This window comes from Cyanidioschyzon merolae, chromosome 15 (assembly GCF_000091205.1).
Source record: "Cyanidioschyzon merolae strain 10D DNA, chromosome 15, complete genome".
Classification (NCBI taxonomy): Eukaryota; Rhodophyta; class Bangiophyceae; order Cyanidiales; family Cyanidiaceae; genus Cyanidioschyzon; species Cyanidioschyzon merolae.
In genome coordinates, this window is record NC_010141.1 from 41,365 (window position 1) to 68,995 (window position 27,631).

Sequence of the window (27,631 nt, forward strand, 5' to 3'; positions counted from 1 at the left end):
AGTGTGGAGGCCATTCGAGCTATCTCCGTGCTCCTTTTCACGCCCTCGCGTGTCATCGAGTTCTTTCCCAAGACGCGTTTTGCGAAAGAAATTCTCCCTGTAAATTCATAAGGCAGAGCAGAGAGCCGGCGCTCAGCACGCCATGACTTTAGCAGCGCTCGCGTTGCAAGTTGCCAACGCCGTACAATGCCAGGGAGCCTCGGCTTGGTCTGCCACACTCAGGTCAAAATAACGTGGGACGAACCTGCGTAACTGACTCGGACGTACGTACGAAACCTGGTTCTCTTCCCAGTATCATCAGCAACAGCCTTTGCGAGATTCTTCGGCGACTGCTCCCTTTTCCGGTCTCTTGTCTCTGGCGTGCCATAGCCGATCTCTCCTGTGATCGATGTACTATGTCAGCAGTCAACGGATGCCGATGGCAGCATCGAAGCCTCGATTTCGCTGCTTCTGGCTGTCGCCGACGCGCTTCATGAACAGACCGTAGATGCGATCTACGCCCCGCTTGGCATGTTCGCCTTCTTCATCATATACCGCCTCTGTACGCCGTATACAGCGGTGACGCTTCGCTACCGTCGGTTATTCGCGTATGTCGACTGCGCGTCTTCCGCGGGCCGTCCTACAACGCGTGAACGCTTGCCTCATCGCCCGGCACATGCCCCGCCATGGCACAGAACGCTTCTCTGGGTGCGGTCCTCGGTTTCAGCACGCGGTGCCGTGCACTACGATTACGTGCTCCACCCGGGCGATCCTCTCGCCATTGTCTCTGTCCTCTGCACGAGCAAGCGCGCGCTCTTCCAATGGATAGATGATTTATGGAACGCGATGTCGTCCACGATGAAACTTGTGTCGGAAGGAAAACCAGGGCTGGATCAGCATTCGAGAGATTCGGATGCGTCAACGCTGCCTCTGTACGAATCGATGACGCACTCTGCACTAGCCGCACTCGCGGCGATACAAGAAGGCCGGTTCGAAACCTCTTCTACGTGCAACCGGAAGCGTCGTGTGCCTCAGGGAGTACAAGCCATGAGGTATGCCATGCTCCTGGGGAATGCGGTTCCGTTAGTGGCCTCAGAGAGAGGATAATTTGGCTTTCCGTGAGATTGTTTATTTGATGTGAGTGTCTCAGTGAACTCTTGGCGTGGACTTGCGAAGAGGTCGATGAGGGTCTTCGATGGGTTTTTCCTATTCAATCCAGATGCGCAGAATGCTGAGCCCACGACTTGCCTACAAAAACTGGTTGATCGAAAACTTGGTGAATGCTTATGTTGAGCATGCTGCGCGCAATAAATGGAGAAGCGCGGAGTCTCGTACTTACGCATTGGATAACGATATCGGTTCTTTTACGGAACCCTGCTGGAGGGCGTCGTGCTTCATCATGATTTCGATAAAGGATCGAATTCCAGCAGTAAAGCATCCGAGGCGCTACAGCAAAATGACGACCGAAAAAGCCACATCTGGCGTATGCATCCGTACGCTCTTGTTGCTGCAGGTCGAACGGTGAGGCTGGTCATCCCATAAAATTCTGACAAAATCGACATGCAGTTCAGTATGCCACGTTAGCGTTGACATGGATGTCGCGCCTCTGAATTGTGTGCGCAAATTTGCGCACCGCAGTTAACCAGAGTCGCCTGTACTCCATGATTGCTCAGGATATTTCCGGCGTGATACACGGAACAGCAAGCCTTGATCATTGCAGCACGCATCGTACCCAATCAGAAGCCGCAGACGAAAATCGTTAGTCTGAACTCGCGGCCTCGATCGCTGACGAGGCATTGTCGCTGGCATGCGGCGGCTCTGCTGTTGAACGCTGCGACGCTGCAACGTCTGGCGTGCCTCTGTCTGATATGGGTGTGGCGGTCTGCGACCTCCAGGCCGGGGCCGCCGCAGCTGCTGCAGCTGCTGCAGCCTCGCGCGCAGCTTCCTCCGCCAGGTCCTCCGGGATGCGGTACCGATCCATGGAAGCGAACAACGTAGATGGCGCTCCCGTCGGTAGCGGCATTTTCAGGGCTGATATCAGCGGATTGCCCGTAGGTCTTGGTCTATAGAGTGGCTTTTCACCGGGCGATGTATGCACCGATCCGATAATTTGAAGACCGTGGAAGAGGTCGACGCCCAGCTCTGCCTTACAACGGCGATAGAAATCTTTCGGCGCCAGTTTTCCGCGACCGGTGCCGCGTGCAATCATGCGCTGCGACTTGACCCAGAGCCGCACCGAGCGAAAGCGATCTCGACGACAAATAACGCTCGGATACGGATGCAATGGAGTCCATTCATCCGTTTCGTAACGCCATTGGCGGAGCTCGGCAAAACGCTCCTCCAGAGAATGTGTTCGCTTGTTTCTCTCAGCCTGAGGCGTATCTGCTGGCGCCGTCGATACGCCCTCATCCGAAAGATGATCGCCCTCAGATTGTTCAGTGGATTGTCTGGGGTGAGCGCGCGGCTGCGTGAAGCTATCGCTGCCAGTCTGGGAAGCCTCTGGTGACTGCTGCTCCAGTTCGTTTTGTTGCGAGCCCGCGTGCGTTGGTGTTGCGCGCCCCTCACTATCAACCTGAGACGTGACCTGCTGTTCCTTGTCCCGTTGGCGCTCCTCGCGTTTTCGTTGCCGCTCTGCTTCACGTTCTGCTCTACGTTTCGCAAGCAGCTCCGATTCCCGTTTTCGATAGACCGACTCCAGATCCTTGGCTGTTACACTAGCGTCGTTCACAAAGACAGGATGTTGTTTCAGCTCGGCTGCGAAAACTTTGAGCATTTTGGAGACGCTGCGGGGTTTCTTGTAGCGAAAATTAGCAGCATTCAACGCTTGAACCTGGTGGACAAAGTACTGGTGCACGCAATCAAGAAGCGCTGGCCTCTCGAGCAGGTTCGATTCCGTTGCTCCGTCCGCAGCAGGCAGCTGCTCCGCTACAATGTGGAGCTGATCTCGTATCTGGCGTAGCTGCTCTTCGGCGTCGCGCTCTACCTGACGCCAGTATCGAGCAGATGCAACCTGCAAAAGCTTCGGCTTGGTTGTTCGCAGGAATGCTAAACGATTGAAGAGTTCCTCTTGAAAGCGGTACGGGACGGAGCCCTCACTGGTGGGCACCGAAGCAAGTCGAGCAGCAACAGCGCTTTCGCAAAATTCTGCCAGCAATTCCACGAGTTCTGGTACTTTCTCCCATCCATTCGGCTTCTTGTCTCCGTAGAGGTCACGAATGCGTGCCTCTAGACGCCGTGCCACCTCTTCCACTCGCTGTGGGAGCACAACTCGTGAATGGCGCCGCGACCAGGCCCATTCCTCAAAGTCATCGTCCTGGGATGGCCCCGAGCGTCCCGTCATCCCCGAAGCGAGCTGATGACGCTCCGGCGTCGATGCCGCACTAGCAGGCCGCGGATCCGCCGAAGGAATCCGATTCCAGCGCTGCCCCAGGATGCTGGATAATACGCCAAAACCAGGCTGCATATCAGCTGCAAAATCCTCGGTTATTTCAGAGTCATCAATAAAGTCGGAGTCATAGTCATAAACGGAGTCGTCGGACTCGTAGTTGCCACGAACTGCAGCGTTCAGCCGTCGGCGTCGCCGTTTGCGACCTTGACGTTGTCGTCCGGTTGGAACTGTCGCCCTCACAGGTGCAATAGTCTGTGGAATTGAGGCAGGTGACCCCGGAGGCTGCTCGCGAACGTTTGTTTCCAGATCTCCCTGCTTCGTGGGAAGCCGCAAGCTCCCCGTCGCTTCCAAAGCGGAGACTGGCTTGTTTGCTTCCGTTTGAGAGGGCTGGGCAGCCTCAGTCCTGAATGCGACACCATCGGACGCTTCTAAAGTTCCTGAAGCGACGACGGAAGCGGTAGCAGTGGACGGCGCAAGCACGCGAGTCGCGCCGGCCGTTTCCTCGCGTACGGGAGCCGGAGCAACAGCGCTCTGCCGACGCATGAGCTCCCGAAAGTTCAGTTCATTGGTCCGCTCAGGATCCAGCCTCAACATAGTCCACCTTTTCGGACTAGAAATTTGTTCTCAGATTGTGAAGACTGACCAGCGACAGACCCAACTGTTACGTTTCGTACGGAAAACGTGGATGCGGAGGAGATTGGTGGCGCGCAATGTCGCGCGCTCTGCCCTAGGCGGCGTACTAAGGAGCGGCCGTGCGTCTGGCAGAACGCGTTTCTGTTGTTGTTGTTGTTGTTGCTGAGTAACACTTTCATTACACTGTAGGTATAAAGCTGCCTCTATCCTAGTCTCATGCCCTGGTCAGGCTGTGGTATGGTAAAGACGGCAGCGCAACGCGGATCGGCATAGGACGGGTACCTAATGGAGCTCGGACGCTTGCAATCGTCGTGTGTGCGAGACCGAAAGCGCGCTGCATGGGTCCCAAGTGCAAGCTGCTGACCGTGCTTTATTGAAAAGCGTTGTTGGGATTTCCCATTTCGTTCTTGTGTCCCTACGTGAACGGATTGTGCATCAGACGTTGAGGGTCAGCGCATTGCAGACAATGCAAACCGACCGCTAGCACATTTGCATCAGTACAGATTTTTCGTGCTTGCAGCCAGGCAATTCGTTCGGTGCATCCACGAGAGGGCCGAAACACTCCCCCAAAGTCACGTTTCCTATCAACTCTTACAACAAAAGCAGCGCACAGCTGGCGCGAGATAAAGCCGTCTCTCAAGTTCGTCACTCCGGGGGCGCGCACACGCGTACCTCTTGCGCACCGATACGATAACAGCGATGCTAAGGCGAAAGCGTCCCATATACATTCGGGATCCGTAGTGAGCTCGACAACTCGGTGGTAACTGCGTGGATCAAGCCTTTCTTTCCTGACGGACTACTACCCTGACGCTGAGGCGTGGAAATTCCCGCGAAAGGCATCAGGCAAAGCACGCTGAGGATCGCAGTCTAGCGGCCTGCTCGAGTCGCGAGTCCGGGAGCTTCCAGCTCGATGTAACCGGGCGAGACGATATAGAGTGTGTCCGCACGAGCGCGAACGGGCGTCGCGACCTCAGCACCCAAACCTCATGACAACAAAAACCACAAGCAATTGCGGGTTCCGGCAAAACTGATCAATGGTTCTTTTAGCCACGTTACGTCGTCGAGTCTGGCCAAATGACCCCGCGAATTATCTTCAGACTAGACAGGTCCTGGTTGTTTGGTCAAAGTGCGTGGCGCGAAGCTCCCCATAGCTGCTTGCAGTTGGTGCTTCTGGTGACGCCGTGCAGGGCGAACGCTTTCGCAACCAAGGCCAGTACCGACCAACACTTCACATTGTAAATCGGTACCAGTATACTGAGACCTGAGCGGTTTGGTCTGCCGGGGTATCGGTAATATACCTCACCCGCCGATGAGTGCCATTGCGTAACAACGCAGCAGCGTACACGGTCTTGGTTTGTGTACAAAAGCCTGTGGACTGTCCGCTGGCTGCGCCAAGAAGAACGCTTGTCTTTGCGCTACATCCGGGTCAGATGAAAAAGGAACAGTAAACAGTTCGTTCTGGTCTAGATGTTTGATTTTTTCGGATCTTATGAACGATGTACAGCATCGACACTCAATGACCAAAAGTAGCACTATTGGATTCATAAGATGCCTACCGATGCTCGGTCGCCGTTTCGGGATGGCATCTTCGGCGTTTCGTAGCTGGAATCGTAATGGAACCTAAACCATGAGCATTTATAACGCCCGCGAGCAACGGCTCCTAAAAATACCCGATATCGTTATCCAGTGTATACGGACTGGCCTCCACGCTTCTCTGCTCTGTATGTGCAGCGTGCCCAAATCGTGCAGTCTTCGAGCCTCTTCGGTTTCTGTTCCGAGGCAACGACTGGGCGCATCAATGCTGGCCACTGGATTCTCGGGGAATCGCGGTCGACGTTCTCCCTTGACGGCTTGTTTGCATGGTCATCCCGAAAGTCCACGGAGATGCTCATGTCAAACGATCGATTCGGTTCGAAAGACATATCCTGCTCTCTTTGTGGCCACTGAAGACTCCCGTTTTTTGAACAGCACCGTGATACCTCACTCTCTCACGGAGGTATGCTCCAAGAGGCTCTCCTCTGTCTCCCATTCGCATGGACAGAGGTCTTCGACTCGGACTTGAGCTGTCGCAGTGAACGCTCCCAGTGCAGCGCTCATTGCCGGTCCGCACCGAGCGATCATAGACAGATCGACGAATCTCGACTTCCTCTACATCCTTTACTTGCCGCACGCTACGTGTTTCATCGCGGGTAGCATCGCGCTCCACACATCTTTTTTATCGAATGAAGCAGTGTGCGTTTGCGTGTGCAACGCATAGAGCAAGTGCCGAGACGATCTCCCGGGAAAAGCACGTCATCGAAGTGCGTCGCACCGGCTGCTGAAGCCGTGCATGGCATCGAAAGAGGCGTCCTGTGTCCATCAATAGGGTCTGTCTAGCGACCGAACAAAAGGTCACGGGTTATAGGACGGCGCTCGGTCGGGAAGATGCGTTGGACATACCGAAGCACCTGACCACAGTCAAGCGTTATTGCCCGAAAAGGCGCACCAGGCCGTATACAAAGATGAAGAATAGAACGGGCGAGGCGTGGATCGCTGCTGCTGACTCTACGTTACCTTTTGTCGATAACAGCCAGACGCAGCGAGCTTCAGAAGAGAAAGCTGCCGTCAGCTTCATTCAACAGCTGAAAAAGGATAACGATCGCAGAAGAGACCTGAATACGTAAAGCCGGAGAAAACAGACTGAGAAAGGAGCAGAACGGCAGACAAAGACCGATGAATATAAATCTAGAGATAAGAGAGCAGTGTCAGTGTTAGAGAACTCATTCTGACAAGAATCTGATGCGGTCGCAACTAGCTCCAGGCTGCCTACGCGGCGAGTTTGCGACGCACCTGCTGCGTCCAACGCTGCCGTGCCCCTGAACTATTAAATCCTGAAAAGGGAAAGTTATGTCGTCCAATGTACCGCATAGACTGCTTGATTACAAGGGTAACAGCACTATCCGGTTGTGGAGCAATGCTTTCGTGGAGTATCGATTCCAAAATTTACTTGAGTCCGCAAAAAATGCGACTGAGCGCTGAGCACGGGTCCCTGCCGCTGTCGCTTGGTACCCGCGCACGGACACCAAGTGACGACTTGCAACCTCTACACGATCCATACTCAATTATGATCGCTGCCGGTGTCGCTTGGTACCCGCTCACTGACGCCAAGTGGCGACTTGCAACCTCTATACGATCTATTCTCAATAATGACCGCTGCCGGTCTCGCTTGGTACTTGCGCACGGACACCAAGTGGCGACTTGCAACCTCTACACGATCCATACTCAATCATGTGTCCAATACAGCACCACAGCAAAGCGCTGTGCCCTTTACATCAGCGCCACCTGCGCTGATCTCGACCGCATCATTTCAACAGACGCAGGAAGATTCTTGTCCCGGTTGTCAGCGGCATCAACGTTGGCGATGCGCTGCAATGGCGCAGCGGCGACGAATTATGAGTGTTCGGCATGATTTGCGACCTGTTGCTCTCGCTTTCGCTTGGCCTCCTCTAGAAGCTCAACAAAGTGTCCATGATCAGCGAACAGAATCAGCAGCCGGATCGCCAGCGGCACCAGGTCCATTCTTCGGAGCGTGGTGTCCAGCTGCCATCGTGCGTGCTTGGCCTCCTCCTGGGCCAACAGGGATGCAGCAACTTGATCACCACCGCTCGCTCGGACCTGGAGCTCTGGACGAGGATCCCGATGAACAACCAAGACACTGAAGCGCAATTCTTGATTCGATGCTCGAGAGATGCGTTGCCGAACAGCCCGCAACGCTACGCAGACCCAGGCCAAATCATTGTGATGCTGCGCTTCGGCCGTGGGTAACTGTTGTTTCGAGTCTGGCGTTCCAGGCGCCAAAAGTGAAGCATCAAAAGTGCCCACTGCCGACGGTCCAGTCTGCAGGCCATCCAACTCGTATACCTTGCCGCCGAGAGGCACATAGGAGACGTAATGGAAGACATCTTCGCGCGGAAGCAAGTTACGAAGGGATGGATCCTCTTCCAGTAAAATACCCCGCAGAGGGGAGAATGAGTTGTGAACCGCGCAAATATCCCTAGCATTGGCCAAAAGCTCGCCCCGTGTCTCCGCATCAAGTGCCTGCGCAAACTCCGCGTACTCTGTCAAAAGCGGGCCCAGTTGCAGACCTCGTTGCCGTGCGTTCAAGAGCACTGCAAGCAAAGCTTGGGTGGCACACGCATTACGAATGACTTGCCGCGAAAAGATTAAATGATGAGGAGTTTCGGCAGTCGAGAGCGGCTCAGACGCCGGCGCTGCCAATACTTGGTCGTACTTGAAGAGAAAGATGAGGCCGAAAACCGGACACGCGAGGTTGGCTGCAACAAACGCTTCTTCACTGAGGTCCACGAGTTCGTCCACCTGGACACCTTTCACGCCCAGTTCAGTTATCATGGCAGTAAAGACACCAGGATCCGATTCGATGGTACACCAGCCTCCCTCCGAGTCAGCGCCGTCATCAACGGAGCTCGCCATTGTCGTCGGTCAGTGCTGAACTTTTACGCTTCGCCAAAGGTGTACCCGTTGCGCTGCGTCTTTTCGATACGCCTTCCCGAACTGATACCACGATCTATCTGGACTGTGAAACTCCGCAGGTAGACGCACAGACGGCAACCGCAGCCGAGAAGTTCTCGCCACCCTCAGGGCTGGATGTAGAGGCGTTGTTGACGGCTTGCGCGCGGCGGCCGCTGCGGTCGTGAGCATCCGCTCATGCCATTGGTGTACCATAGGTGACGTCGCTTTTACCGCTGCGTTGCGCCGACGCGGTGACTGTTCAGCGTCCGCGGAGGCCAGGTCTCTGGTCGCTACGGGCACCGGGCACAGGTTTTCTCAGTACGAGTGGCGCGGCAGCTTCTGGACTCGCGCATCTGGTACCAGTCTGTGCACGAACGGGACTGTTGCGTCTCCGTTTCCCGCGCGCATGGCAGGGAAACGAGCGAGCGACGGTGCAGCGGCGAGCAACCCGTATAACTCGCTGTTTGCCGACATTCTTACGTCAGTAATATCCGTCACAGCCTTATTCATTGGTGCAAACATTATTCGAAAAAGGCTGGACCCAGCATTTGAATCGAAGAAGGAGCTTGAACGACGTCGCAAGGAGCTCGAGGAGCGCCTCCGGAAGCAACGCAGCAGCTGTGGGCGGCCACCGCTGGACCTTTCGGACTTGACCCCTAACGAAGAGGTTGTCGCGCACTATCTGGTCGATCCTGACGAACTTGATGTGCAGTCATTGGATGATGTTGGCGGCCTAGAAGAAATCAAAGAGGAACTGCGCGAACTTGTGATCTTACCGTTCCATCGCCCCGAACTCTTTCCTCCCGGCTCGCTTTTGCAACCGCCAAAAGGGATCCTTTTATATGGACCGCCAGGAACTGGGAAAACGATGCTCGCGAAAGCACTTGCAGCTGAGTCAAAGGCGTGTTTCTTAGCTATTTCGCCAGCGACGCTGTTGAGCAAGTGGGTTGGCGAAACGCAGCAGCTCACCCGGGCAGTCTTCTCGCTCGCGTACAAAATCCAGCCGTGCATCATATTCATCGATGAGATTGACGCGCTGTTCCGCACGAGGAGTGCGCAGGATCACGAGGTATACCGGGATTTCAAAGCGGAGATGATGCAGCTCTGGGACGGATTGACGACGGACTCCAGCGCCCAAGTGCTGGTACTGGGTGCCACGAACCGTCCCTGGGATGTCGATACAGCGATACAACGTCGGATGCCGAGGAGCTTCCTGGTGGACCTCCCGGGCGTGGAACAACGCAAGCGCATTCTTGATGTCATTCTCCGGTCCGACAGGCACCGCTTGGAGGCATCTACCGAAGAACTCGCGAAGCTTACCGAAGGTTATTCGGGAAGCGATTTGCGCGAGCTCTGCAGGGCCGCTGCGCTTCTTGTCCTACGAGATGCAATGCGCGAAGCCAAAAAGTGCGGCGTCGACGTTTCCCAAGTGCAGCTGCGCAGCATGCGACTTGAGGATTTTGAGCGAGCGATGGAGCGAGTAGCACCGACCGGTGCCCATGCTGAAATTTTTCGGTACCGCCAAACTCTGGAACGTGTGCGGAAGCTGCGCGTCGCGCAAGAAAACAGTAATGTAGAGTCCAGAGAACCCGATGAGCAAACATTGGTTGCCGGAATCGAGGAGGCGCTCCTGGTAGAGGCTAATGAGTTTGTGGAGCGCGTTGGTCGTCGGCTGGGCTGAGCGGCAAACCCGCGTAAGGCAATGGCAATTGTTTCCAGCAAGTGCTTCTCGTTGATCGAGGTGCCTGACGCAGCGCGGTCCAGAATGGAGCATGCGCACGCACGCACGCACGCACGCACGCACGCACGCACGCACGCACGCACGCACGCACGCACGCACGCACGCACGCACGCACGCACGCACGCATGTTCCTGTGACGTGTCCACCAGATCGGGGCGCACGCATTGCCACAGGCAGCGTTTAATGCGCGGATCACTCGTTGGGAAGCGCGCGTATAAATGCAGCGCGCGATCTCATACGATGCGTGTGACGATACGCAAGGCACGTTCAAGCTGCACAGCTGATGCAGTGTACCTCTGGATACAGAGCAGGATTGCGTTGTGCTCCTGCCTAGTATGGGTTGTGTGTACGGCGGGCACCTGCATCTTTGCGTAAAGACACCAGCGAAGCTTCGCAGCCGATACTATCTACCCGTAGATATGTCCCTGAATTGCGTTGTGCTTCTGCCCGTCATCAATGTGTTATGCGAAGGTTCTACCAGACGCTGCTACGCAGGAATACGCTTGCAGATCACTTCGCGCGCCGTGATTTGAGCAATTCTTGTTGGTGAAGCGGACAGACGTTGCACGCCGCGCACATCAGGCATGTGTGCACGCGATCCGCTCGTCGCTGCGTGCTGCATGAGGAAGCACAACCGTTTGACTTTGTGAGTCTTATTCGAGCCTGCCTGCTAGTTTCAGGATGGGCTTGCACCTTCAAAAGCAAAATATGAGCCAGCAATAATGATCATGTGAACCCCCAGTGCTTCCTTTCGTTCGAGGCAGGACAAACCCGGTTTCATTGGCAGAATTCCTTTCTGATTCGCAGATACCAACTTTTACCGTTTTCCTTGCAAAGCGTTGCAAGAATGAAATAAACCTCTGGCGGAGCGCTTGACACGTTCAACTGCTAGCATGCTTGCCAAACGCCACTCGAATCCCGGAACACCGAAATGAAACCCAGTTTTTCGTCCTGAAATTCTCATCCTAGAGACGCCAGCAAGATGAGCATGGATGCTGTGGGCTTTGAGCCCTGCAGCGTGCTGCGACATGCTACCGCCCACGATCGCACCTCCGAGGCTAAGAAGGCATAGGCTCGTGTGCGATGGCGCAACGTTCCGTGAATGCCATGCCCCGTGAACAGCTCGCTTGACGTCGATACAATCGCCACCGTACTGGAGCTAAGTTCGCCGTAGCGTCCAATGCAGCACCCGCTTGTTTTCGACGAGCACGACGATATTTCGTCCTGTGGAGCGGCCGAAACATGTCCAATACCATGGCCACAAAAAGAAACGTTGATCCTCTCTACTTTCATGTCAGAATATAATTTCAGAGGTTGTCTACCAAGGTCGTTCACCGTGAAGTTTTGGTCTCTTCCCAGTATCATCAGCAACAGCCTTTGCGAGATCCTTCGGCGACTGCTCCCTTTTCCGGTCTCTTGTCTCTGGCGTGCCATAGCCGATCTCTCCTGTGATCGATGTACTATGTCAGCAGTCAACGGATGCCGATGGCAGCATCGAAGCCTCGATTTCGCTGCTTCTGGCTGTCGCCGACGCGCTTCATGAACAGACCGTAGATGCGATCTACGCCCCGCTTGGCATGTTCGCCTTCTTCATCATATACCGCCTCTGTACGCCGTATACAGCGGTGACGCTTCGCTACCGTCGGTTATTCGCGTATGTCGACTGCGCGTCTTCCGCGGGCCGTCCTACAACGCGTGAACGCTTGCCTCATCGCCCGGCACATGCCCCGCCATGGCACAGAACGCTTCTCTGGGTGCGGTCCTCGGTTTCAGCACGCGGTGCCGTGCACTACGATTACGTGCTCCACCCGGGCGATCCTCTCGCCATTGTCTCTGTCCTCTGCACGAGCAAGCGCGCGCTCTTCCAATGGATAGATGATTTATGGAACGCGATGTCGTCCACGATGAAACTTGTGTCGGAAGGAAAACCAGGGCTGGATCAGCATTCGAGAGATTCGGATGCGTCAACGCTGCCTCCGTACGAATCGATGACGCACTCTGCACTAGCCGCACTCGCGGCGATACAAGAAGGCCGGTTCGAAACCTCTTCTCCGTGCAACCGGAAGCGTCGTGTGCCTCAGGGAGTACAAGCCATGAGGTATGCCATGCTCCTGGGGAATGCGGTTCCGTTAGTGGCCTCAGAGAGAGGATAATTTGGCTTTCCGTGAGATTGTTTATTTGATGTGAGTGTCTCAGTGAACTCTTGGCGTGGACTTGCCAAGAGGTCGATGAGGGTCTTCGATGGGTTTTTCCTATTCAATCCAGATGCGCAGAATGCTGAGCCCACGACTTGCCTACAAAAACTGGTTGATCGAAAACTTGGTGAATGCTTATGTTGAGCATGCTGCGCGCAATAAACGGAGAAGCGCGGAGTCTCGTACTTATGCATTGGATAACGATATCGGTTCTTTTACGGAACCCTGCTGGAGGGCGTCGTGCTTCATCATGATTTCGATAAAGGATCGAATTCCCGCTGCAAAGAGTCGAGGAAGCCACTTGGAAAATACGACCGAGACTCCCAGAACTACCTAAGAATCCGTAAGCCGCCATTGTTGCACGTCCTTTTTCGAAGCTGTTCATCTAGAAAATTTCGGAGAATTCGAAGAGCAGGAATATGGCGAGCGATTCTGCGTCCCATTCTAAGCTGGCACGGGCCTAGAAGAAATGATATTTGAAGCTGCATCAGCATGCATTATTCGTTTGCTCGCAGCATCCGACAACTGTAGAATGACTCGATAGCCTCGAATCCACCCGGTAGGAGCACCAGCCTCCTTTCGATACGCATGCCTGTTCAAGAGCATCCCAGAGAAATGACCTCGGAAGGTACGGGACTCGACAGTGTGATATCGCAGAAGCATTGGGCTACTTCAGCATGTTCACCTACAACGGCGCACTTGGTGCTGTGAATGTCATAGGGCGCCATGTGTACGATTGCCCCGCCCGATTCAGGGCTTGTATCTTTCCAGCAGGAAAAGTTATCCTCAATTCGAGTGCTCCTTCCTGGAAGCGGTCGTGTAACAATGTGCTTTGAGGAATCACATGCCGCGCCTAGTCTAGACTTGAACGATGAAAGCGCCGCGACGATCTCGCTCGCTGCCTCACAGACGTCGGGCTCCGAGCGAAACCTAGTCGTTGCGGAGACCTCTTCTGCATGTCTGCAGCATAAATCGGATTTCTCTCGGGTGCATCTTTTGAGCACTTCATGGAACGACAATCACAACGTTCCAATCGAGAGCCCTGGTTGTGTACTGCAATACCTCCGATTAGATCATCGAAGCCGGATTTCTCTGCTGTACCTCGTACGAGCATCTCAAGGGGCATAGATCACAACGTCTCCATCAAGAGCACTTGTCGAATGCTGCAATTCTTCCGGGTAGACGATGGAAACGAGCGCATTCACTGTATTCCGATAATGTGCAAGCATCTCAACTGTCCCCAGTCGGTTCGCGACATGGAAAAACCCAGTAACGTGGAGTACCTGAGCCTTTGGATAGCGTTCTAAAGCTTCCGCGATACTGAAAGCCATTGTTGCGTCCCAGAGAGATTGCGCTTGGAGCATTCTCTGCATGCGCTCCTGTTGAGCTTGTGCAGAGCTCGGATCCGGTCGCATTACCTGCTGCATGATGGCCTGAAAGGCTTCGCTGTAGGCGTTACTGGGTGCAGGCCAGGGCGTCGGTGCGCACCACGCACGTTCCTTCGGTGAGAGCGTCTCCATAACCGCTTGCTGGCCTTGTTTTGCCACTCGGCTTGTGATACTGCGAGGGGCGTTCGCGGCGAGTACAGCAAGGTTATTGGTGCGGGCGAAACGCACCAACGGCACGTACGGTTCGGGAACCACGCTCTCTATCTCGTCACGAAGCATCGCCTCGTTGAGTACATGTTGTTGGGATCGATCTAGGAACTCCAAAGAGAGCAAAAGTTGTCGATTCTGTCGTTGACTACTTAGCCACAGAGCTTCCAGAATACGAAGTTCAAGCTGCTGCGCGACCGAGTGCTCGTGATTTTCACCAATAAACACGACTTGTTCACAAACTTCAGAGGCGAAGATGCTCAAAAGTTTTTCAAGGGATACCGACTGCCCACGGAAAAAACAACGGTGCACACCCGACGGAACCGCCATGAAAGCAATATATCGTGAACCGGTCTATCGTGTGGATGCTTTCAAGTTTCAAGCGCCGCGGCTTGCCTCGTGCCGTCGTATCGGCTTTGAGGCGAGCGCTCGAGTTTTGAACCGTGTAATTGGTACTCACAGGAATTCATCGGTCATTTTCGTAACATTAGGAAGGAAACGCAACTTGCCGCGCTCGATGGGCAAGAGATAGGGAGCATGTGCCGAGAAAACGGGTACAGCAGTGCCATGCTAGAAGCGAATCAGATGAAAAAGGAACAGTAAACAGTTCGTTCTGGTCTAGATGTTTGATTTTTTCGGATCTTATGAACGATGTACAGCATCGACACTCAATGACCAAAAGTAGCACTATTGGATTCATATGCTGTTTACCGATGCTCGGTCGCCGTTTCGGGATGGCATCTTCGGCGTTTCGTAGCTGGAATCGTAATGGAACCTAAACCATGAGCATTTATAACGCCCGCGAGCAACGGCTCCTAAAAATACCCGATATCGTTATCCAGTGTATACGGACTGGCCTCCACGCTTCTCTGCTCTGGATGTGCAGCGTGCCCAAATCGTGCATTCTTCGAGCCTCTTCGGTTTCTGTTCCGAGGCTACGACTGGGCGCATCAATGCTGGCCACTGGATTCTTGGGGAACTGCGGTCGACGTTCTCCCTTGACGACTTGTTTGCATGGTCATCCCGAAAGTCCACGGAGATGCTCATGTCAAACGATCGATTCGGTTCGAAAGACATATCCTGCTCTCTTTGTGGCCACCGAAGACTCCCGTTTTTTGGACAGCACCGTGATACCTCACTCTCTCACGGAGGTATGCTCCAAGAGGCTCTCCTCTGTCTCCCATTCGCATGGACAGAGGTCTTCGACTCGGACTTGAGCTGTCGCAGTGAACGCTCCCAGTGCAGCGCTCATTGCCGGTCCGCACTGAGCGATCACAGACAGATCGACGAATCTCGACTTCCTCTACATCCTTTACTTGCCGTACGCTACGTGTTTCATCGCGGGTAGCATCGCGCTCCACAAATCTTTTTTCAAATGAAGCAGTGTGCGTTTGCGTGTGCAACGCATAGAGCAAGTGCCGAGACGATCTCCCGGAAAAAGCACGTCATCGAAGTGCGTCGCACCGGCTGCTGAAGCCGTGCATGGCATCGAAAGAGGCGTCCTGTGTCCATCAATAGGGTCTGTCTAGCGACCGAACAAAAGGTCACGGGTTATAGGACGGCGCTCGGTCGGGAAGATGCGTTGGACATACCGAAGCACCTGACCACAGTCAAGCGTTATTGCCCGAAAAGGCGCACCAGGCCGTATACAAAGATGAAGAATAGAACGGGCGAGGCGTGGATCGCTGCTGCTGACTCTACGTTACCTTTTGTCGATAACAGCCAGACGCAGCGAGCTTCAGAAGAGAAAGCTGCCGTCAACTTCATTCAACAGCTGAAAAAGGCCAACGATCGCAGAAGAGACCTGAATACGTAAAGCCGGAGAAAACAGACTGAGAAAGGAGCAGAACGGCAGACGAATCCATCAAAGGCTGGTGCTTATGATACTGAGAAGAGACCCAGACGCTACAGTGTCCGCACGAGTTCGTAGACCCGTCCCTTTTTCCTGGCAGTGGTGTAGTACAGTACACGGACTCTGGATTTCACTCGTTCAAACTAAGAGCTCGATACCCCCGGATTCTCGACCGCTCATGCTCCTGGATACGTCGGTAATGCTCCAGACTGATCTACGCTGTTTCACTTCAAGAGCCGCAGCAACGAGAACAAGCTCAATAGCGATAAACAGTTGTCGCTCGACGACCTGACGCCCGCCGGTGACGCCCACCGTAGCGACGCGTGCCCACCGGCGACGGAGCCCTGCAGAGCTCTATATTCTTCCTCGTTGACCTCAAGTAAGCCTTGGAGCGCACTGCAGTCCGCTTCTTTATAGATTGATAGATCGAACGATACAGGTTAGCTAGAGCTAACGATATGGAGGTTGAACAGGCGGCAACAATGCCCCAAGTTGCCAATGGAGGGGATTTTCCTCGAGGTAGAGACGATGATCTGCCGGTTACCGCAGCTGCCGCCGTCACCTCTGACAGGCGGACTCGACAAACCGGAACGAAACGGAGTAAAAGAGCGAGCACCAGCGTGATCCGCAAGCCACAAAAAATCAACTTGTCACCGTTGGTGCGCTCTGAGCGGGCAAAGGTTCCCGCGTGGCTACAGGTCGGCGACCTCCAGCCAGGGACACTGCTGCTGGGTTGCGTCGTCACCGTTAGGCCCGAAAGAGCAGTTATTCTCTTGCCTTACGGCATCTGGGGCACTTGTCCACTTGCCGGCACAGAGGCGCTGGAACGGAGCGCCTCGGGAGCTCCGACTGCAAGCGTGGCGGTTGCTGCCACCTTGAAGCTCCAACCGCAAACAATCGTGCGAGCCTGCGTTCTCAGCCGGCCACTTGCGTCCCACGAACTAGAGCCGGAGCGCAGAGCAACACATCAGAGTGGTAAACGCGAACGAAGCATCCATCTGAGCGTGGATCCGCGTCACGTGAACCGCGGGTTAGGTCTGTCGGAGCGGCTCGCGGACTATGGTCCCATTCAGGTGCGACTGTCGCTCCCGTTAGATGACGCACAGAAGCGTTTCACTGTCGAGGCGCTGGCAGAGGACCCGTCGCAAGATCGGCGTCTTGCGTTGCAGGTCAGCGGAGCGGGTGCAACTGCTTCGAATGATACGGGAATGGTGTGTTGGGCGTCGCTCGCATCATGGAACGAGCAACGACGTACAGGCATCCTACAGAATGATCCGAAAATGGTCGCAGAAGCGTTCACACGAGGCCATTGGACGCTCGAGCAGCTGAGTCCCGGAATGCTTGTGGAGGCACAGGTTCTATCACGTGACGAGCGCTTCGCCATCGTGCGCTTCCTCCAAGTCTTTGAAGGCATCCTTGAATGGTTCCATTTGGATCAGTGGGAAGACTTTGCTCGACTCGAGCCGGACGCCATTCTTCGTGTCCGCCTGATTTACATCGATTGTAGGCGTCGTCGGATCATGGTGACCGCCCGTACTAGTCTCGTGAACACGCTGACTCTGCCGCTATTGGTGTCTGCTGCCCGCAGGTATCACCGCGGCTCTTTCGTTGAAAGTCTTCGTGTGTTCAAAATAGAAAACGGACGCGGAATCTGGCTCCGCAAGGACAAGGAGGCGATTTACTTTTTCGCGGATCGCAAGATGCTCAGCGATGAGCGATTTTCTCGAATGGAAAGGCTGTTTCCGCTGGGCACAGTCGTACCCCGCGCCCGAGTCGTGAGTCACATGGCGATGGAAGGCATCGTGCGCGTGAGTCTGAAGCCGTCTCTTCTTGAACGAAAGTTTATGGACGTTTCAGAGTTGGAGCCTGGTGCCTTGGTGCGCTGTCGGGTCCTCGGATGGATATCCGTGACCCCGGCGACAGCGACTCCTTCACTGCGCGTCTCCATTGAGGACTGCCTCTCCGGTGAAATTCCTCTGGAGCTGCTCACCGATGTACCGGTCCAGTGGCGGCGACTAGAGAAGAAGTTTCCACCGGGCTCGCAACTGCGATGCCGGGTCTGGCTCGTCTACCCCAAGCGCAAACAAGTGCTTTTGACAGCTCGCCGATCGCTCGTGGACTCGGACCTGCCGATTCTCGCTGGCTGGGATACCATGCAGCAGGGCCAAGTATACGCTGGTATCCTGGGGCCGCGCGATCCTTCAGGCGCATACCGTGTGCTTTTCTATCAACGCTTCACAGGTATTCTGCCAGCAAATCTAGGAACGGAAATGGCCTCGTTCAAGTCCGGCCAAGTTATTCGCGTCCGAGTGGAACGAATCCATTCAAGGAGGGCGAAGCAACTGCTGGTGAGTCTAGATAATAGTGCAGTCACTGCGACGCCGATGGCGGCAGCAGCAGCAGCAGCAGCATCAGAGCAGCAGAGCGATCAAGGCAGGTTACGTCCAGGCACCCTTGTGCGTATTCAGAGCGCCTTTCGCGACCAGGTAGGGCGCATCCTGGCTCTCGTGTACATCGACGAGCCCCGCGCGAAAGACGCTGGTGCGCAGTCTGCGAAGAGAACTTGGCTTGTGCTGCTTCCTCGCCAGCATCTCACCGATTATCCGATGTTCCAGAAATCTTGGGCCGCTGATGCCGGTCTAGCCGCACTCTGTGACGAAGTTGCGCTAGTGATCGATGCTGGTCACACTGGAGACAGCTCTCTGCCGCTCATCTCGCATCGCTGGTCGCTCTGTCGAGCAGCAGCTTGTGGACTGCTGGATGACGGGGCGGTGGAGCGATCTGCACCTGGTTCCATCGGAGTCGGGTATGTGGAGCGGATAGGTGCCGCTCAGGCCTACGCTGTAGTGCGTCTGGGGCTATCGTCGCGACGGGTTCACGTCCAGCGAGCCCTGCTTGCCGATCGCTTCGTGGATCAATCCACGAGCGTGCTTCTCGAAGGCCAGCTTGTTCTCTACTCCGTTCGAAATGGATCTCGGTATAGTTTGCGCTACAGCGACGTCCAGCCTGCGCTCGAAACAGAGCCGTATCGCGAATTCTTCCAAGAGATGCGCTCTCTGGTGCCGCTCGTTCGAGAACTAGCGCGACTGTGGCGAGCACATGAAGCATCCCAATCCCTGGGTCTGAGCTTGCCGCTACCCGGCACGCTTGTTCGTGGTCGCGTGCTTTACAGTGGCGACGATAGAATGGATATGGAGGTTCAGCACGAGCAGGTCATCTATCGGGGAGTCGTTGGATCGTACCATTTTGTGGACACACAGGCTGGCGAGCAGGCTCCAACTGCCAGCCGAGAAACATCCACAACTCGTGCCGCAGTGGGGCAACTCTGCACTGCTTTGGTGCTCTGGATGGATCCACTTGCCAAAACAATGGTATTATCACGCAAAGCGAGCCTGTTGAAAACAGCACCGTTGCCATGGAGCGACGCTCAATGCCTAACTGCGACCGATAGCACTGTATCGTCGTCACTAGGCGGATGTACTCGAGTTCAAAAGGCGCAGGTCTTGGCTGTCTATGGCCAAGTTGCTGTACTTTTGGCCCAAGCTCGCCTCGCGTTCATGAGTACCCTCGATATCAATGGACGCGGAACAGAGCGGCCTGTCCATGTCGGACAGCAACTCACGGTAACTGCTAGAACGGCGAACGCAACAGCACGACCGCCTCCTGCACCTGCTGCTTCGACTCCTGCTGCTGACGACGAGAATAACGGAGCCAAGAACGGTGACGACGCTGCAGAGTGGCCTGCCTGGATGCGCGCCATGTTGCGTGCCAGTGTGCGACCTGCTGCTCCTAGTACAGAGACTGCCGCTCAGAGCGCGGGCGTTCAGACGAAACGGCAAGTGCCACAACCGCTATCCAGACCGCCTGTACGTATCGGTGACGTCGTTACGGACGCCGAGGTGACGGCTGTGCACTCGTTTCAGGTACATGTGCGCTGGTCCGATGGCCAAACAGGTCGCGTGCACATTATCAACGTAGAGAACGAGGGCGCCTTTCGGGAGCTTCAGGTCGGCCAGTTGCTGCCGCCTGCTCGCATTGTCGCTCAGCGGCGGCCGCGGCAGTGGGAACTCTCGCTGCGTCAACGCGACCTCGAAGCCACCGATGTATTGTCGTTGGACTCGCTGCCTCAAACTGGCGACCTTGTCGAGCGAGCAGTGGTGAAGACCACCGACCTCAATGCACAGGGTGACGTTTTGGCTGTATGGCTCTACGTTCGACCGGGGCTCGTTGCCCGCCTCTCACGCCTGGAGGCTACACCGCGAGTGCTCGATGAAAGCTGGGTACCCGGACGCTTTGTGCAGGGTCTACGCGTTCTCCGCGCGGATGCTGATCGCAAACGATATGACTTGACCACAACGGACCCGCTGCTTGCTGGCCAGTGCATCACTGGGGCACGAGTACGGTCGGTGCATCCAGTGGATGGTATCGTGCGGGTGCAGCTTCCGCGAGGGCAAATGGGGGTCCTTTTTATCGGCTGTCTGCCCTATGAAGACCCCAAGGATCCATTCCGAACGCTGCAAGGTATTCAAAAACTGGATGTTTACCTCGTTGAAGATTGGATTCCTTCCAAGCAAGTGCCGGTTACCGCGATACCGGAGCGTCAACCGCTCCGCTGGGCGCAACTCCACCGCGGTGATGTCGTCGGTGCTTTTGTGCGGCACGTTGACCAGGCGGGGGTCTTTCTGAACCTTGCTCCAGGGCTAGTTGCCAGGTGCCTATTGCGCGATCTCGCAGAGGGCTTTGTGCCCGACCCTGTCCAGGTGTATCCAGTCGGTATGCACGTGCAAGCGATGATCACCGACTGCGGCGGCAGTGACGCACGCCACGTACGCGTCTCGTTGCGAGCAGCGCAACAACAACAACAGCAGCAGCAGCAACGGGCCGTTGCAGCGGAGCAGGCACCAACGTCAGCGGTTCACATCGGGGGCGTGTATTTGGGGCGCGTTCGTCGCGTCGTTCCGTTTGGTATCTTTGTGGAGCTGCTGACAGATCGTACAGACGAGGGCGATGCACAAGTGCTCGCTACGGCGCTCTGTCATCGAAGTGAGCTGGTAGAGCAGGGACCATGGCCTCTGCCCGAGGAGCTTCCACAAAGGTTTCGGGTCGGTCAGCACCTGCCGGTGTTGGTGGTAGCGAGAGACGCTGCTGGTCGCTTGTCACTATCAGCGAAGGCCTCTTTGATAAAGGAGGCGTTGGCTACGCAATGCGCCTCTGCGAAGTCCATCGATGAGGTGGACTTGGGTGCTGGTTTCACTCCAGCGCTCAAGGACGTCATCGTGTCCGCCACAGAGGACGAGAATGTCGCGCACGAACCGATCTCTAGAAGCGGTAACTGCGACTCGCCAGCATCTGCGGCTACCAAATACGCAGCTTCATCTTTGATGGGGAGCGAACGATCTCCTCAGCAGAGGGATGCGATGGCGTGTCTGGGATCGAACACAACAGCACTCGATCATCTCGAGGAGAATACGGAGACGGAGGAGATGGAGCACACTGCGCACCAACCGAATGGCGTCTATGCAGCTGTGAACGGTGCATCGGCGGGTACGCTTCCGTTCCTCGCGATACCAAGCGAGACAGAACTGGTACGCGAGGACGCGGACACACATGCATCCAAAGATTGGTCACGGTCTGTCGATGAAGCATCTGGGGCTGCAAGAGCACCTCTCGACGATGAAGCGCTAGAACGTGGCGAACGTGCGCTCGTAGAATCGTTGCACAAGCCACAGACCGCAGCAGACTTTGAGCGCGCGCTACTGGGGCGCCCCAACGATCCCCAGCTCTGGATCGGCTACATGGCCTTGCATCTCGCTACCGGGAACGAGCTTGAGGCAAGAGGCATCGCAGAGAGAGCTCTGCAAACAATTCACTACCGCGAGTACCAGGCTCGCATGCGTGTGTGGATTGCGTACCTGAACCTGGAGCGTTCCGCAAACGCTGCCGCGGATCCACTCGAGAGCGACATCTTTCGCCGAGCGCTTCAGAACTGTGATAGCTTGCAGCTGCACCTGCGCTTGGCGCGTTCCCTAGAGGCAGCTCAGGAAGTCAAACTCGCTGGCCGAGTCTACGAACATGCATGCCGACGACACGGTCACCAGACGGCGTCTGTTTGGATAGCGTATGGCGCATTCTGTTTCCTTCGAAGCTCACAAGAGGTCCTGGGGCGCACGCTTCTAGAACGAGCGCTACGAGCACTGATGGACCCCGCTCAGCACGTTCAGTGCATCCTCAAGTTCGCTACGTTTGAGTTCAAGGGTTCCGGTGAACCTGAACGCGGGCGAACGCTATTGGAGAACCTGATTCAGGCGTTCCCCAAACGATTAGACTTTTGGAACGTGTACTTGGATATGGAGCTGATGCTTTTACGCCAAGAACGCGGCAAACTCGAACTCGTTCGCAGATTGTTTCGTCGATGCACAGCGCTTCCCAATCTTAGTCTGAAACAGGCCAAACACTTCTTCAAGCGATACTTGGAAGTGGAACGAGCATTTGGCGACGCGTCTTCCGTCGAGCACGTGAAGCAGGCCGCGCGCGCCTACGTTGCCCAGCGCACGGGCGAGGCGCCGCAGCGCTAAGCCACTCCGACGCGATGCACTTGCGAAAGACGCGCCCTTCTCTCGTTTCCATAAAGCATACTCACGAGGCATACAAGCCCAGCATCAAGGTTTGAGGAGCCTACAGCGAATTCATCGTGCTTTTCTCGCTCAAATACATCAAGCGTACTTGTTCTCGTTTTCATAGAGCGAACCCATGGAACACGCACGCTCACGAACAAGGTTCAACGGTCGTTCAGCGAAGTCGTCGTGCTTCGCGTTCGCTTTCGAGGAGCGTGAGGATGTCGCCCTCGCGCACTGGACCCTTCACGTTGCGGATGATCGAACGATTCTGATCATCCAGAAACTCCACCCGAACTTGAATGACACCACCCCGGGACCCAGTTCGCCCAAGAATCTGTTTCACTCTTGCAAGTTTTACCGGTTGATCCATCGCAAACACAAGCGAACTTGGATGCAAACGCAGGCACACAGCGCTCAACAAGAAACAATGCGAAACAGCGCGTCCTGAATGCGACAGATGCGCACGCAGCGTCGTCGCTGCGGCGCGCCGCGATGTCACGCGCCTAGCCCGATGTGACGTTCGCGGTGCGATGCGCCAAGCACCAGCGCACGCCGACGGGCGGCGGCGTAACCGCGGGATGCTTCACCTGCAGTATCCCTGGATGTGCGAATTCGGCGTGGAACTCGGGGAAAGGAACCTCAAGTACCGCAGAGCACTGAAGACGCTGCGTCAAAATTCTGACGAGTAACGCATTGAGGACGAATCGGTCGCGTGATTTCCACAGTGCCGAGCGCATTCGTGTCGTTCAATGGGGTGAACTTGGGGCATTCTTCCACATGGGTCCAGATGTTTATAGGGTGCAAGTAGTTAGCAAATAGGCCGTTGTTCATGTACAGGCACTTTCGCAAAACGCCAGATTCAGAGGACGCTTGCGTATGGCCTTAGTAGCGAGACCCTGCGATGATGCTGGTGGCGAGTCGGGCGCTGGTGCTTACTGCAGCACCAGATGCACAGCCCAGAAGTGTGTCGCGAGAAGGAACGGTCACGCGGTAACTGCCTCTGCTTTTTGGTTTCACACCTGCACTGTCCACGTTTCTTTCTCTCTGTCCAACACTTGATGATCGCCATCATGGTTCAGAGCCCGTCGCATGGAAACTTCAGCGGGATGCAATTCCATGACAACGGATGCGCTGGATTCGTGCTGAAGCCCACGCACGCTCAGCGATGTTGTTCTGTCTGGGAGGAAACGAGACGACGCTGGAACATCCACCATCGAAAAACTTGCCTACAGTCTGCTCCGCGTCAACAGAGTCGCTGGATGGACTGATCTGTGGCTCGTGCGCAGCGTCCTCACATCCGCTAAAAACAAGTGATGATCGCTCGTCTGGTTTTGGGCGGCAACTGCACCTTTAGTGGACTACTGTGCGACGTATCCATCAAACTGCATGAAGCGAGAAGCCGACGCCCTCTGTGTGTGCTACGGCAACGCCGTACTGTCTCCGTGCAGCGACCGCACCGGCGCTATAGACGACATTGCGGTCGCTTTTGGCAGGCACTAGGCACACACGATAGGACGTATGAAACGACCAGAATATCCGAGAAGAAGTATAGGTCATGTAACTTGGAGGTAGCGGGTTTGATGGATACTTCACCGCGCACTGAAAAAACACAAAGAAACAGAAAGAAAAGAAAAAAGCGCATAATCGGAGAACGCTGGTCTATGGAAACGTTTTGTCAATGAAGAAAAGTCAAACTGCATGAAGCGAAAAGGCGCCGCCGCCGCCGCTGCCGCCTGCTGCGCAACGAAACATCGCGCGACGTCCAAGTCCGATACAAGCTCTGCTGCTACACATCACGCCTGTAAACGTACTCGCCGCGAGTCGCGTCGTTCTTCTGTACTTTGTGAGAGCGCTTGGGAGCATGCCTGGTTGAGCACGAGTGCTCATGCGATACCTGCGATCAAGCGCATTGACTGCGCGACTGATCAAAGCCGGGTGTTTGCGTGAACCAGCGTGGATGTCGGCGCTCCGGGGTCTGGAGGCTGTACGCGCACAGCCCGTGCTTGATCCGGACGCTCGGGTTCCGAAGCCTGGAACCCGGACGCGTACGGCGAATGACCACACTTCACGGGTATCGCTGCTGCAACGACTGCGCCGCCGACTTGCGGAACGTCACCCCGAGTGGCTACTCCACGTTGTGGTTGACCTCAATGCACCAACGAGAGCAGAGCGCGACGTGATCGAAAAGTTTGTTCGTATGCAGGCGGAGCTCATTCAGAGGGAGCAGTTGTCCGAAGAGGAAGCTTATGAACGCACGCTGGCCGTGCTACGCAGCGAACTACCGCGGACGTCGCAGCTGGCGGCGCTGGTTGAACAGCAGCAGACCGCGTCAAAGAGTGTCGGGTTGTCTCAGGTTATGGTGGCCGCACCGTCGCTTTCCGTTGCTAGTCCCGAGCGCCCACTCCAGGATCCAGAGGCCGTTTTTCTGGCAAGTCTCCAGGATGCACAACGTGATCGCTGGTTATTCGAGCAGTTTAGTAGACGTTTAACGAGTTAGAGACGAGGTTTCCGCGTGAACACTGCGAACGAGTCTGTCGATGTGAACGAGCAAGATCTACTGGGCAAGCGTTCGCGGAACAGCGTTGGGGCGTTATTGTGTTCCGTGCTGGTCACGCGCGAGCATCCCAGAAACTGAGCGTGCATCAGTAGGCGGCACGCCTCTGTGTCAAAGGCGTCGCACACACACACACACACAAGTACGCACGATATGAATTTCAGCGGTGCTTGGTATCGTTGCACAGGATACCGCCGGCATTCGCTTTCCAAGGCGGGCTCCTCATACCATGTATCGATATCATGGCTCCTCCGCAAAACACGGATGATCGCCAACAGCAACGAAAACGGTTAGACAAGTCTGATGGAATCCGTGAGACAGCATTGGTGTAGCGAGCTTCGTTCAAGGGGTGCGCTATCGCATACTTCGTCGAAACAGATCGATATGATGCGCTGGCGCTCAGCGAGGCAGTATGCACCAAGAAACAAGGGAGAGACGCTGACGACCATACGTCTTTGATCGTGTGTGCGAGGTAAATTACGAACAGGCACGGGCTTGTAGAACGGGTTCATCGCTGGCGAGCTCTCGTCGAGCATGCGTCTCATGTACGTGATACCGACATAAACAGCAAGAGACACGACATTCTTGCGGTGAGCATTTCTGAGTACAGTGTAAAGAGGCCATGGGCGCAGTTAGAGAGGAAGCATCCTCGACAGATCGCCGATGGTACCGGTTGGTGTCATATATGCGCATATGTTTCGTAAATGACCCGCTTGCAAGCGAGCTCGCTTCTTTCGTATGAACTTCGAAGCCTGTTGGTCATTCAGGGTGGCGCTGAAACCCGCTCCATCTCCCGAGACATGTTTCTGGGGTGCAGCATCATTCACATGAAAAGAGGATCATCGAATCTACCGCGAGCACCGTCACGGGCGCTCCGACAGTTTCGTGCTGTGCTAAGCGACTGCAGGTGCTCCACTGGTGCAACTTGCCCCAGTGTCTGCTGACCGCATCTCATCCCCGAAACCCGACATACACCAGCTTTACCAGTGCATCATCGACAGATGTAACCAATCGTGCGCGTAACACGCAACACCAATGCCCGTATAAACATCAGAAGACCTCCGGTAGGAGACCTCGAATCTGATGCCTCAAATATGATCCGTAAACCAAAAAATATCGCCGGATCATGAAGCGTCCATTGATACCTACTCAGTGGCGCTGCCCAGCTTTTTCGGACCGGCCGCCTGCAATCGGTCTCAGTTTACCCAAACACATTTCGAGCTTGAGAGGCTGCCGTGCGATTCTAGATCGCTTCAGTTCCTCGGGCATCGTCTTGATCAGCACAAGTCTCATGATGTTGACGGCCGGTGTTGGAGTATCGGCTCACAAACTCCGTGCGTTTCTTGCCGCTGGCGGATCGCATCGATGTACGGGTTGCTAGTACTCGTGCCGTCTCTGCCACTGCAGTCTCGTCATCGTCCTGTCGAGCAAACACCTTTTCCCGCCGATCTCCTCTCTTCTTCTTGTTCTTCGTGACTTGCTCTTCTTCACTCGATATTCGACGACGAGACGATTTTTTCGTTGTTTTCCGGTACCCGGCGATGCCAACCCTCTAGGATCCTTGACTTCCATGTCCATGCCTTGCCATGAGTTCTTTATTTCTTCAAATGAACGCACTTGGAACACGTCTGCTATAAACCGCGAAAAACCTCTTCATTTCCAGTCGCCTCGGTATGAACCAAAATGAACTCGAAAGACTCGGCAGGGCACCCGTCTGTGCCAGGGTGTTCGGCCAGATTTTGCCGCCCCGCGGATCAAGTCGCTACCCAGAGACGCCACTGTTCTTGTCCCAACTTCGTCTGAGAAGGGGTCGTGCGCCAACACAGTGTTTCGAATCAGACGTATATGGACTTGAGCAGCCCGCAGGAGACCTTGCGTCCTCGCTATAACGCGGTAGCGTGGTCGGTGTTGCTGGTGCGGCGTCCAAGAACGCTGTTGGCGACGGCTGGTCAAGCTGCGCTGCGCCCAGCGCTGATGGTTCGTGGATTCAACGTCAGGGTCGGGATCGTGTTGCATCAGCTACCTGATGCACCGATCCGTGCTAGAAATTACCTATACTGTCTTTCTGAGAAACAACCGGACTCTAAAAAGCCGACGGACCGGAGCCGGCGGGACGCTTCGCAACCAGTGCCCAGAGACCAGTCCGTTGAGCAACGCCTCGCACGAGAAGCCACTCAGCACGGGCACGGATCAGAGGAGGAAGCGCCTGTCTTTGATGAGACTGCCGCACGGGCTGCTGAGATTCTGGAACTTTTGGAAGGTCTGCGCGCATTCCGGCAACGAATTATTGATGATGCGCAAGCCATGGCGAAGCAGATCAGAACCCCGAAGGAGCAAGTTGATGCGAGTTTAGCGAAACATCCCGATATCGCTAAGATTGATGCGAGCATCCGCCGACTGGAAGCGGAGCTGAAGGCGATCAGCGATAACGTGTGAGTTGCGGATCTCGGGCAGAGGCGCTCCGATACGTGGCCATATGCCACGTCAGTAGGAGTAAGAAAGCGTGAAGCACCTTCCGGCTGGCTGATCGAACGCAGCCGCCGTGCCACTCGCAAGCCGGTGATGGTG

At 55.4% G+C, this 27,631-nt stretch overlaps 8 protein-coding genes and 1 non-coding gene across 9 annotated transcripts, besides 4 other annotated features; 5 read left to right on the top strand and 4 right to left on the bottom strand.

Annotated features, from left to right (window-relative positions):
- Nucleotides 1-1,544: part of a sequence feature (possible transcribed region) that runs on past the window's edge.
- Nucleotides 1,545-1,738: 194 nt separating this feature from the next.
- On the bottom strand, nt 1,739-3,961 carry CYME_CMO015C (hypothetical protein; the record flags this gene model as incomplete). The annotated part of the gene is made up of 1 exon (XM_005537393.1): nt 1,739-3,961. One exon carries the CDS (start codon nt 3,959-3,961, stop codon nt 1,739-1,741), a length of 2,223 nt encoding a protein of 740 aa, XP_005537450.1.
- A 197-nt stretch (nt 3,962-4,158) lies between these two features.
- CYME_CMO016T lies at nt 4,159-5,458 on the top strand. The gene has a single exon (XR_002461489.1). It is a non-coding gene; the product is annotated as a hypothetical transcript (transcript).
- Nucleotides 5,459-6,242: 784 nt separating this feature from the next.
- Nucleotides 6,243-8,003: a sequence feature (possible transcribed region).
- CYME_CMO018C (ubiquitin carboxy-terminal hydrolase L5) lies at nt 7,430-8,470 on the bottom strand (the record flags this gene model as incomplete). The annotated part of the gene is made up of 1 exon (XM_005537394.1): nt 7,430-8,470. One exon carries the CDS (start codon nt 8,468-8,470, stop codon nt 7,430-7,432), a length of 1,041 nt encoding a protein of 346 aa, XP_005537451.1.
- A 445-nt stretch (nt 8,471-8,915) lies between these two features.
- CYME_CMO019C (unknown conserved AAA protein) lies at nt 8,916-10,190 on the top strand (the record flags this gene model as incomplete). The annotated part of the gene is made up of 1 exon (XM_005537395.1): nt 8,916-10,190. One exon carries the CDS (start codon nt 8,916-8,918, stop codon nt 10,188-10,190), a length of 1,275 nt encoding a protein of 424 aa, XP_005537452.1.
- A 3,370-nt stretch (nt 10,191-13,560) lies between these two features.
- CYME_CMO020C (hypothetical protein, conserved) lies at nt 13,561-14,370 on the bottom strand (the record flags this gene model as incomplete). The annotated part of the gene is made up of 1 exon (XM_005537396.1): nt 13,561-14,370. One exon carries the CDS (start codon nt 14,368-14,370, stop codon nt 13,561-13,563), a length of 810 nt encoding a protein of 269 aa, XP_005537453.1.
- Nucleotides 14,371-14,833: 463 nt separating this feature from the next.
- Nucleotides 14,834-16,144: a sequence feature (possible transcribed region).
- Nucleotides 16,145-16,350: 206 nt separating this feature from the next.
- Nucleotides 16,351-22,467, top strand: CYME_CMO023C (similar to rRNA biogenesis protein; rrp5 homolog; multiple S1 rna binding domain protein; the record flags this gene model as incomplete). Its single annotated transcript, XM_005537397.1, has 1 exon — nt 16,351-22,467. The coding sequence occupies one exon, from the start codon at nt 16,351-16,353 to the stop codon at nt 22,465-22,467; it is 6,117 nt and encodes a 2,038-aa protein (XP_005537454.1).
- Nucleotides 17,562-18,183: a sequence feature (possible transcribed region).
- A 214-nt stretch (nt 22,468-22,681) lies between the features above and the next one.
- On the bottom strand, nt 22,682-22,879 carry CYME_CMO024C (40S ribosomal protein S28; the record flags this gene model as incomplete). Its single annotated transcript, XM_005537398.1, has 1 exon — nt 22,682-22,879. One exon carries the CDS (start codon nt 22,877-22,879, stop codon nt 22,682-22,684), a length of 198 nt encoding a protein of 65 aa, XP_005537455.1.
- A 1,515-nt stretch (nt 22,880-24,394) lies between these two features.
- CYME_CMO025C (hypothetical protein) lies at nt 24,395-25,006 on the top strand (the record flags this gene model as incomplete). The annotated part of the gene is made up of 1 exon (XM_005537399.1): nt 24,395-25,006. One exon carries the CDS (start codon nt 24,395-24,397, stop codon nt 25,004-25,006), a length of 612 nt encoding a protein of 203 aa, XP_005537456.1.
- A 1,902-nt stretch (nt 25,007-26,908) lies between these two features.
- On the top strand, nt 26,909-27,499 carry CYME_CMO026C (hypothetical protein; the record flags this gene model as incomplete). Its single annotated transcript, XM_005537400.1, has 1 exon — nt 26,909-27,499. One exon carries the CDS (start codon nt 26,909-26,911, stop codon nt 27,497-27,499), a length of 591 nt encoding a protein of 196 aa, XP_005537457.1.
- Between the last annotated feature and the right edge of the window lie 132 nt (nt 27,500-27,631).